The sequence below is a fragment of the Takifugu rubripes genome, unplaced genomic scaffold (genome assembly GCF_901000725.2).
Source record: "Takifugu rubripes unplaced genomic scaffold, fTakRub1.2, whole genome shotgun sequence".
NCBI classification, from domain to species: Eukaryota; Metazoa; Chordata; class Actinopteri; order Tetraodontiformes; family Tetraodontidae; genus Takifugu; species Takifugu rubripes.
In genome coordinates this window covers 1-10,522 of record NW_021821665.1, presented here as the reverse complement: position 1 = coordinate 10,522, position 10,522 = coordinate 1, and the positions used below count along the sequence as shown (strand labels likewise).

General features: G+C 41.8%; 3 protein-coding genes across 5 annotated transcripts; all 3 read left to right on the top strand.

Annotated features, from left to right (window-relative positions):
* The first annotated feature begins 46 nt into the window (after positions 1-46).
* On the top strand, positions 47-1,777 carry LOC105419697 (CD209 antigen-like protein C). The gene is made up of 6 exons (XM_029832542.1): positions 47-297; positions 629-736; positions 857-1,008; positions 1,304-1,381; positions 1,467-1,567; positions 1,633-1,777. The coding sequence occupies exons 1-6, from the start codon at positions 102-104 to the stop codon at positions 1,775-1,777; spliced, it is 780 nt and encodes a 259-aa protein (XP_029688402.1). The 5' UTR covers positions 47-101.
* A 493-nt stretch (positions 1,778-2,270) lies between these two features.
* Positions 2,271-4,372, top strand: LOC115248745 (CD209 antigen-like protein A). 2 transcript variants are annotated; one of them, XM_029832539.1, is made up of 6 exons: positions 2,271-2,499; positions 2,847-2,954; positions 3,075-3,224; positions 3,473-3,597; positions 3,683-3,783; positions 3,849-4,372. In XM_029832539.1, the coding sequence occupies exons 2-6, from the start codon at positions 2,942-2,944 to the stop codon at positions 3,901-3,903; spliced, it is 444 nt and encodes a 147-aa protein (XP_029688399.1). In that variant the 5' UTR covers positions 2,271-2,499; positions 2,847-2,941; the 3' UTR covers positions 3,904-4,372. The 2 variants fall into 2 exon arrangements, with proteins under 2 accessions (XP_029688399.1, XP_029688398.1); XM_029832538.1 differs by having other exon boundaries at positions 2,271-2,527.
* A 3,626-nt stretch (positions 4,373-7,998) lies between these two features.
* Positions 7,999-10,492, top strand: LOC115248754 (centrosomal protein of 95 kDa-like). 2 transcript variants are annotated; one of them, XM_029832541.1, is made up of 5 exons: positions 7,999-8,445; positions 8,925-9,053; positions 9,412-9,541; positions 9,667-9,774; positions 10,287-10,492. In XM_029832541.1, exons 2-5 carry the CDS (start codon positions 9,000-9,002, stop codon positions 10,358-10,360), a joined length of 366 nt encoding a protein of 121 aa, XP_029688401.1. In that variant the 5' UTR covers positions 7,999-8,445; positions 8,925-8,999; the 3' UTR covers positions 10,361-10,492. The 2 variants fall into 2 exon arrangements, with proteins under 2 accessions (XP_029688401.1, XP_029688400.1); XM_029832540.1 differs by having other exon boundaries at positions 8,009-8,445; positions 9,434-9,541; positions 10,287-10,486.
* Positions 10,493-10,522: the final 30 nt, after the last annotated feature.

The window sequence follows — 10,522 nt, the reverse complement described above, 5'->3', positions numbered from 1 at the left end:
CCAGCATTTTATGTTTATACAACATCACGTTTAGTTGTACAACTACCGGTAGCAGAAGTGACAGTTCCTCTTATTTAAAACCAGACAAGTGTTAAAGATGAATGCTGTGTAAGTGTTTCAAGACATCTGCAGCAGGACCATCAGAACAGATGGACATGATTGATGACTTTGACCTCTATGCGAACGTAGAGAGACCAGCAGGTCACCCAGACAGGATGGAGCGTTGTCGTCAGTGTTGTGGACATGTGTACAAGGATTCCAATCAGGAGGTAAAGACCCCACAAGCCTCGTTTTCAGGTAACCAACACAGAGAAAGAAGGTGTGTTGTTGATGATTGTCGCAGTTAAAATACAAGAATTGCTAAAAGAGAAACTAGTTCTGAGTCTTAACATCATGTTTGTAAAACAAAAGGACAGAAATCTTGGAAAATTTGGCTTCAGGATGAAATTTAATCCCAGGAAATATTCTAATCGTTGTGTTGGCTTGTGCAGATAAAGGTTAAAACACATCCTAGATATAGCAGAGAGACACCGAAGAGAACCTAAATGAATGAAAGCACGAAAACGTTAATGACATTTGGACTGATGCAGAAAATGAAACTTTTTATAATGTATTTTTTGCATTACAGTTGCTGAAAATGATCAACGTTCGGACAAAAGGCCGCGCCGAGCTGCTGCACTTCTGGCCCTGATCTGCCTTCTCTTGGTGGTTGGCCTCACAACTATGGGTTTCCTGTGTAAATTATTATACTTTCTCCACAAACGTCTGGTTGTTTACTTCGCCAACGATTATCTTTTCATTTTGATGTCAGCGATGGCAGCAAATGGAGTAATGTTTCATCGGGAATGTGTCACAGATACAAAGCACAGCTCAGAAAAGCAACTGGCTCGACTGGTCACCATCTACACCAACATGACGAGTCAGCTACTGACCCAAAACAGGGAGGTCCAACAGCGCTTCAACAACCTCAGCAAAGACACACCGACGAATTACAAAAAATGTTACGAGGTAACTGAAGAAAGGTCATTTTTCAGAGATTCTGATAAGTGCCAAAGACTCAAAAAAAAAACAACCTGAAAACTTCTCCATATGTGTACTTTGCTAATTTAATCTCTACACCCTCAAATTTTCAACGATGAAGGTTTATTCTGAAGTTTCTCCTCCACAGAGTTCTCATTTCTCACAGATGAGACTCTGACTTATTGAAACACATTTATATGATTTTTCCATGTGTGTTTCCTGCCCCGCTGGAAAAGGATGGGTGTATTTCAGCGGAAGTCTCTACCAAGTTTCCTCCACCAAGAAAACCTGGGATCAGAGCAGAAGCGACTGTCGTCAGAAAGGTGCAGACCTGCTGATCATCAACAGCGAAGAAGAGCAGGTATCACAGTTCACAAGAGCAGGACCAAATATTCACCAGAGAGTTTAATTTAATCACCTTTTTGATGGTTTGTGTTGGAAACAAGGCTTTTGCCAACCGGTTCCAGAAGTACATGTGGATCGGCTTGACCGACGTGACCAACGAGGGGTCGTGGAAATGGGTGGACGGGACGGCGATGTCTACAAGGTTACTGTCTTTGATAAGAGGACTAACTTTGGTTGTTTTCTGACACAAGTCTTCTTTTTCTCCAGTTACTGGAGTTCAAAGGAGCCGAACGGCGGGGGGAAAGACGAAAACTGTGTTGATATAAAGAACTTCAATGCAGAAAAGAGCTGGAACGATGAATCCTGCTCCCTTTCCCTCTTGTGGATCTGTGAAAAGAAGCTTTTTCAGTGACCGACATGTAAACAAATCAGCAATTAAATCTTTTGTCGCCTCTGAAACCATGGTAACGGTATTGGTGATGCATTGATAATCAGCTAAAAGACCTTGAAAACAGGACATTCTGCTTCTGAATATTTGGTTTGTGAAAGTGTATTTTCACTGTGTGTCGGTGCATTTTGAAGCAGGAAAACTGGTGCCTGTGATGCACGAATGAACCAGTCGCATCAGCAGCTTTGGGTCTGTTTATTTACTCACTGGTAGTTACTAAAATGGCAGCAGCTTTGTGTCAATGATGTGATCTATTATGCTTGTTATTACAACTCTGGGCCAGTTTGGCAATGAACAAAATAAATAATATTGTGCTTCATAAGCTTTTAATAACTGATCAACACGTCTCTGCTCTCCCTCTTTAGTCGACATTATTCAATTTAAAGTGGTAAAAGCCAGTTGAGCTCAGTTTTTTTCTTCCAGCATTTTATGTTTATACAACATCACGTTTAGTGTAAACTACCGGTAGCAGAAGTGACAGTTCCTCTTATTTAAAACCAGACAAGTGTTAAAGATGAATGCTGTGTAAGTGTTTCAAGACATCTGCAGCAGGACCATCAGAACAGATGGACATGATTGATGACTTTGACCTCTATGCGAACGTAGAGAGACCAGCAGGTCACCCAGACAGGATGGAGCGTTGTCGTCAGTGTTGTGGACATGTGTACAAGGATTCCAATCAGGAGGTAAAGACCCCACAAGCCTCGTTTTCAGGTAACCAACACAGAGAAAGATGTGTTGTTGATGATTGTCGCAGTTAAAATACAAGAATTGCTAAAAGAGAAACTAGTTCTGAGTCTTAACATCATGTTTGTAAAACAAAAGGACAGAAATCTTGGAAAATTTGGCTTCAGGATGAAATTTAATCCCAGGAAATATTCTAATCGTTGTGTTGGCTTGTGCAGATAAAGGTTAAAACACATCCTAGATATAGCAGAAGAGACACCTAGAATAATGAAAGCACAAAAACGTTAATGACATTTGGACTGATGCAGAAAATGAAACTTTTTATAATGTATTTTTTGCATTACAGTTGCTGAAAATGATCAACGTTCGGACAAAAGGCCGCGCCGAGCTGCTGCACTTCTGGCCCTGATCTGCCTTCACTTGGTGGTTGGCCTCACAACTATGGGTTTCCTGTGTAAATTATTATACTTTCTCCACAAACGTCTGGTTGTTTACTTCGCCAACGATTATCTTTTCATTTTGATGTCAGCGATGGCAGCAAATGGAGTAATGTTTCATCGGGAATGTGTCACAGATACAAAGCACAGCTCAGAAAAGCAACTGGCTCGACTGGTCACCATCTACACCAACATGACGAGTCAGCTACTGACCCAAAACAGGGAGGTCCAACAGCGCTTCAACAACCTCAGCAAAGACACCGACGAATTACAAAAAATGTTACGAGGTAACTGAAGAAAGGTCATTTTTCAGAGATTCTGATAAGTGCCAAAGACTCAAAAAAAAAACAACCTGAAAACTTCTCCATATGTGTACTTTGCTAATTTAATCTCTACACCCTCAAATTTTCAACGATGAAGGTTTATTCTGAAGTTTCTCCTCCACAGAGTTCTCATTTCTCACAGATGAGACTCTGACTTATTGAAACACATTTATATGATTTTTCCATGTGTGTTTCCTGCCCCGCTGGAAAAGGATGGGTGTATTTCAGCGGAAGTCTCTACCAAGTTTCCTCCACCAAGAAAACCTGGAATCAGAGCAGAAGTGACTGTTTTCAGAAAGGTGCAGACCTGCTGATCATCAACAGCAAAGAAGAGCAGGTATCACAGTTCACAAGAGCAGGACCAAATATTCACCAGAGAGTTTAATTTAATCACCTTTTTGATGGTTTGTGTTGGAAACAAGGCTTTTGCCAACCGGTTCCAGAAGTACATGTGGATCGGCTTGACCGACGTGACCAACGAGGGGTCGTGGAAATGGGTGGACGGGACGGCGATGTCTACAAGGTTACTGTCTTTGATAAGAGGACTAACTTTGGTTGTTTTCTGACACAAGTCTTCTTTTTCTCCAGTTACTGGAGTTCAAAGGAGCCGAACGGGGGAAAGGCGAAAACTGTGGTGATATAAAGAACTTCAATGCAGAAAAGAGCTGGAACGATGAATCCTGCTCTCTTTCCCTCTTGTGGATCTGTGAAAAGAAGCTTTATCAGTGACCGACATGTAATCAAATCAGCAATTAAATCTTTTGTCGCCTCTGAAACCATGGTAACGGTGTTGGTGATGCATTGATAATCAGCTAAAAGACCTTGAAAACAGGACATTCTGCTTCTGGTTTATATATAATATTTGGTTTGTGAAAGTGTATTTTCACTGTGTGTCGGTGCATTTTGAAGCAGGAAAACTGGTGCCTGTGATGCACGAATGAACCAGTCGCATCAGCAGCTTTGGGTCTGTTTATTTACTCACTGGTAGTTACTAAAATAGCAGCAGCTTTGTGTCAATGACGTGATCTATTACGCTTGTTATTACAGCTCTGGACCAGTTTGGCAATGAACAAAATAAAAAATAGTGTGCTTCATAAGCTTTTAATAACTGATCAACACGTCTCTGCTCTCCCTCTTTAGTCGACATTATTCAATTTAAAGTGGTAAAAGACAGCAGTTGAATTCAGGTTTTTTTTTTAGCATCACAAGTGCCAGAACACGTTCAGAGCATATGTGAACTTTCTCCGTGACCCCGAAAACAGGAAACAAGTGGTTAAGAAAATAGATTGCAACGATAGATATGAAGGTATGAAAATATAACTAGCAGAAGTGACGGTTCCTCTTATTTACAGCCACACGCCTGTGAAAAATGCATTTTGTGTAAGTGTTTCAGGACATCTGCAGCTGGACGGATACAAGAAAATACAAATTTCTCCAGCTTCTCATGTTCTTTCTTCCTGAGGTTGCTATCACTTGGGATAGCTTGGAAAGCCAATTGTGCGGGTGAGCATCAGATGCGGCATATATCAAGGAGATGTCCTGTGCCCCCCTGCTGTTCTGCATCGGCTTAAACCCCCTCAGCCAGATCATCACAAAGAGTGGCTTTGGGTTCTGAAGTGGAACAACCATCAGCCACCTCCTCTACATGGATGACACCAAGCTGTGTGCCAAGAACGAACGTGACATTGACCCTGATTCACCTCACTGGGATCTATAGCAAAGACATCGGGATGTCATTAGGACTAGATAAATGTGGACATCTAGAAGAGGAAAGTTGATCACAACTGATGGGATTAAACTACCTGAAGGGAACGTCACAGATGTGCAGGAAAGCTATAAATACCTGGGGATCCCCCAGGTAACTGGTAACCATGAGGAGGAAGTTAGGAGGTTAGCCACAGCTAAATACCTGCAGAGGTTAAGACAGGTGCTGAAAAGTCAGCTGAATGGTAAGCACAAGATCCAGGCCATTAACACTTACGCCCTGCCATTAACACTTACGCCCTGCTGGCATAACACCCTGGCCACTGGAAGAGATACAAGCCACTGACATCAAAACAAGGAAGCTCCTTACCATGCATGGAGGGTTTCATCCTAAGTCCAGTGTCCTGAGGCTGTACACAAAGAGAAAGGAAGGGGGCTGAGGACTAGTAAGTGTCCGAACTACTGTCCAGGAGGAAACAACAAGCCTCCGAGAGTACATCAAGAAGATGGCCCCCACTGACCCACTGCTGAGTGAATGCCTCAGGCAACAAAAGCCCACCAAGGAGGAGGAACCCGAGGGGCTATCATGGAAGGATAAGCCCATGAATGTACCACCGACAAATTGAGGAAGTGGCTGATATTGAGAAAACCTACCAGTGCCTAGAAAAGGCCGGACTGAAAGACAGCACAGAGGCACTACTCATGGCTGCACAAGAACAGGCCCTGAGCACCAGAGCAAGAGAGGCCAGGGTCTACCATACCAGACAAGACCCCAGGTGTAGGCTGTGTGGAGACGCCCCTGAGACAGTCCAGCACATCACAGCAGGGTGCAAGATGCTAGCAGGCAAGGCATACATGGAGCGGCATAACCAGGTGGCTGGCCTAGTACAGCAGGAGTCAGCAACACAGTGCCCGTGGGCACCAAGTCGCCCGCAATGACCACATGAGTCGCCCGCAAGCCTGTTCTAAAAATAGCAAAACTCACAAGTGAGGTGTGTCTAAGAATTTTTTTAAAAATCACACCTGCATTTACATAGATTTTAAAATGACAATGTCTTAAAAATAAATAAAAATATAAATAAAGTGACGTGAACTCTGACCTAGTTCAAAGGTCAGTATTGTGCGCATGAAAGAACCTTTGCTCTTGTGGAGAATAAACTAGCGGGCAGTGAAGACCCCAAAAACATGGCAAAAAGAAGACAGTAAATTTATCATTTTCAAAGTGAATGGGAGGAAGAGTAATTTTTTACTACTGTGAAAGGAAGGTGTGTATGTTGCGTCTGTTGGGCGACTGTGATGACAGTGAAGCAGCACAATGTGGAGAGACGCTTCACTACGCGTCATGAAAGCTACAACGCTAATGCTAACTGCCCACCGGGAAGCATTCTACAGTCAGAGAAGGCCCAGGAGCTAAAAAATGTGTTTATAAAATGTAACAGATTTTGAGCAGAATTGCAGTAGATTTGTTCAGTTAAGATTTATTCAATATGAAGTTAATTTTTTTTTTAAATGTTGCATAACTTTTAAAAACATGGTTCAACATAGTTTATGAATTGTTAAAATGGTTTAGTTTCTTATGGTTGAAAGGGTCTGGTGAAAACTCGACATTTTTTTCTGATCAAATGTGGAAGTGATCATCTGAACAATTGCTGAGATTAATAATAATAGCGTTGAATATTGATCTTTTCTGTTACCCATTCTAATTTATTGATACACACGATCCATTTATTTTAGAGGAGTGTGTCAAGCGGTAGCTCTTGGTTTCAAAAAGGTTGGTGACCCCTGGTGTACTGGAGCATCTGCACTGAGTATGGACTGGAGATCCCGGGGTCCAGGTGTGAGACACCCCCGAAAGTGCTGGAGGACAAGCAGGCCAAGATCCTGTCTAAGTTGTATTTGTATGCAGATCTGTCCTGAGACGTACCGGTATATGAATCATCAGGTTTTAAAAAAACATCCATTGCATTGTATTACTTCACGCTAGCCCGAATATAAGACGACCCTGATTATAAGACGACCCCCTCTTTTTCAAGACTCAAGTTTGAAAAACGACTTTTTGAACACCAAATTTAATTTTTATACAGAAAATAATTACAGTACATCTGAAACAAATGATTATATCTTCGACCCACTTTTCTCCAGATTGTCGCTACATTTCTATATTTTCTGTTATCTCTTCTCTTATTTCTTCTCGCTATTTTTTATTTTTCTTCTTCGTGCTACCGCTATTTTTAGTTTTCTTCTTCGTGACAGGGGTTCGCTTTGGCCTGAGACGTTAAGTTCAGCATTCGCTTTAAAGATATCTGGCGCCATCTAGCGTTGTGAATGGGTATAATGTCTAGACCGCGAATGTAAGACGACCCCCACTTTTTCAGTCTTATTTCAACGCAAAAAACACCGTCTTATATTCGGGCCAATACGGGTAACCACCGCAGGTTTTCAATAGCAAAGTGAAAGTCTTTTTTTGTGTGATTTGATGCTGCAACCCTTCTCCCACTCGAGAAATCAGTTGTTTTTGATGAGTCACACAAGATGTGGTTGTCTAGACCGGCGTTTCAATTATGTCAAATAAAACTACATTGTTGCAAAGGGCTACAGTGATTTATATTTTCACTTCTGCTTCATGAGAAACAGTTCACCACTAACAAATACTTCACCTCACACATTGTTACGCTGTAACATTTAAAATGAAAATATCTGTAAAAAAAAAATGGAAATGGAATCATGAAACAATTGGATGCTTGTTTCAGGACTATGATACAACACTGATACATTTGGCGATTTTTCAGATTCAAAAGAACTTTGATCTTCCAATGATCAAAAGCCACTGGGCACGCATCCTAAAACATCCTACAATGCTATTTAATCTCGTATTAATACTGCGTAATGTGTACGCGAACTTTATCGGATCCACGATTTTACCTCGCAGACAGTACCACCAAGTAACCAGCAGGGGAGGCAAACAAACAAAAGAGAGATTCACGCAGCAAAGAAGAAGTGTTGCATCCAATCAGACAAGACGTCCATTTTAAACCAGAGTTAGCAGCGCTGATGGGAATTTCCCATCTTTTTGGTGAGCCGTATTTTTGGACTCTTCCCTGTCTCACCGTTCGCCCCATTACCAGTATATTGACTGCATGTTTGCAGTTATATTACCTCGAAATGCGTTGATTATTGAACTGGAGTCGTGTTGTATATTATGTGGAATGTTAGCTAATTCTTAAAAAGGCAATTAGTTCTGGCATAGAGCTAGCCTCGGGTACAACGCTTCAAAGGCTCGGCTGGTTGACGATCTTGCCGGATCGCCACAGGCGGAGAGTTCCTGGTCAGTCAGTGAAAACCACAACACCGTCACCGACCCGGAGCTATTCATGAACACTTGGGAGCTTTTGGCTTCATGAGGTCTGTCTGTCGTGGATTTTGAGCACACGGCCGTCGCATTTTCCCAACTGTTTCATGGGAACCCAGGAGGGGGAGAGAGGTAAGTTGGGATTCGGTGGTCCGGTGCATTCAAGGCTAACGACACGTATGGTTAATTGACGCTAACGTTAGCTTCCTGCTTTCGGCTACTTCCCCGTTGTCATTTATGGTCAAAGTTTGGACTTGTCTTATTTAACCGTTAACATCTAAAACACGATTAAGTCATCAGTCTCCAGTTTTTGTCATTTAGAGACGTACTTTCTTCCTAAATTAGCACCATGCCTGAGTATTTTCATACTACCGATGAAAGTTTCGGGGAAAAAGCTGGAGGGGATTTATGGCATTTAAACTAGTCTGTACCATTGCCTGTAGTTTGTAGTAACATTAAGCCATTACTACCATGTAGTTTACGACCAAAACTTGCTGTTAATTATTGACGCCGTTCTTTTGGTTCCACTGTTTATGGTCGCTGTTCGGTGAGAGGAAAAATGACTCCCGCAGTGACCGGAAGGACTCCCTTGACTTTTTTGTTTTCTGCAGACTGGATCGATGTGGCAAATAATCTGCTCCGCCAGTGTCACACAAACCCCAGGGTGAGGAAGCTGACGGACTGTGATGCAGATGTGTTCATTGCTCTTTACGAGAACATTCTGGGGGAAAAGGTTCCAGGTAAACAGCCTGAAGAGCTTTTTTAGTCACGTGATGCAGTAATATGTAGAGTATTTTTGTCATAACAAGCATTTGTGAGGCTTTTCCTGCTTAATCCCGGATACATTAGGATTATATACCATGCGTGTATTCTTGCCAGTTTCTCAACTCCCATCCACACCACCAAGGGTCAAAGGTTAATGATATGGGGTTCTGGAGTTGACGAACTTGTGGTGTTGCTGTAGTTAGCAATGCAGCATGAGCTGTTTAATATGAACGGCGTTGTGATTGCAAGCAATTAGAGCTGAAGTGTTTAAATGTGTGCCATTGTTTGGATCAGTGGTTTTTGAATGGTTTTATGTGTTCTGTTTATCCGTAGTGGTGTGTTTGTTTGTGCTTAGATTATATCGCAGCGGCAGGAAGTCAGGAGGATGATATCCATAACGTTCAGTCAGTGATTGATTCACTGTCCCTGGATTACCTTCAGATCAGCCTCTCGCACATTACAGGTACCGTGATCTACTTAAGAAATAAGGACTTTATTTGGCATACATGTGTTTCTGAGTGAAAAGTGAATATTTTGTCTTCTATTTTTGTTGAGTGGTAAATATAACAGATGTCTGCATGGTTACAGGTGAAAATGTCATCCGCGGGGATAAGGATTCAATCAAGAACCTCCTGGAAATCTTTGATGGCCTCCTCGAATATCTTAAAGAGGAAATGATCGAAGAGTCACAGAATGGTGGGAGCCATCACTCTCCCTTCCTGTTTTTTTCTGTTTTTTTTGTTACAATTTCTGATTATTCTATGAAGGTTTCTGCCAACTGCTGCTTCCATAATATTGAGAAAGGATTTTTAACAAAAGATACGATCAGAGATGACCGATTATTCTGCTCGTTGTGGGTTAGCAGTGGTGAAAGGGCAAATTTCACAACTTTAAACATTCAGTGTATTTCCTCTTTACTATCTTTGTTGAGGTTAGATGTTCTTCTCCTTTTTTTGGGCCTTTCCACTGAACAGTCAGCACTTTTGGCAGAACTGAGGATGTCTTTGTGAATGAGGCCCTCTGTCAGCCTACTGCCATGCTCCAATTAGTAGTTGATAATTGTTGGTCCGATGTGTTTCTATGAGCTTTTAAAACTTGCTTTTTGATTGCAAAGCGTGTTTGTTCTTGGAATCTGCCATTGATTGGAACTGCAATGATGATTTGTTGATGTGTTCTTTTAGCTGCTCTTCACATCTTTATCTTTTCAGATGGAATCGCAGCACTGAGGAACAGTACCGTCACAGAGGAGCCCGAACAATCCTCGTCTTCCATCGGAGAGTAAGAACTTCACCTTTTCAGCAGTGTATTTTATGTCCTAGAACACTAAAGAGGTCCTTGCTAATATAGGAATTGCGTTATAAAATGATAATGATTGAATTACATTACAGTATCACTTCTTTTTCGTCTATGTGTCTATGTGTCTTGACGGCTTGTGTGACGCCTT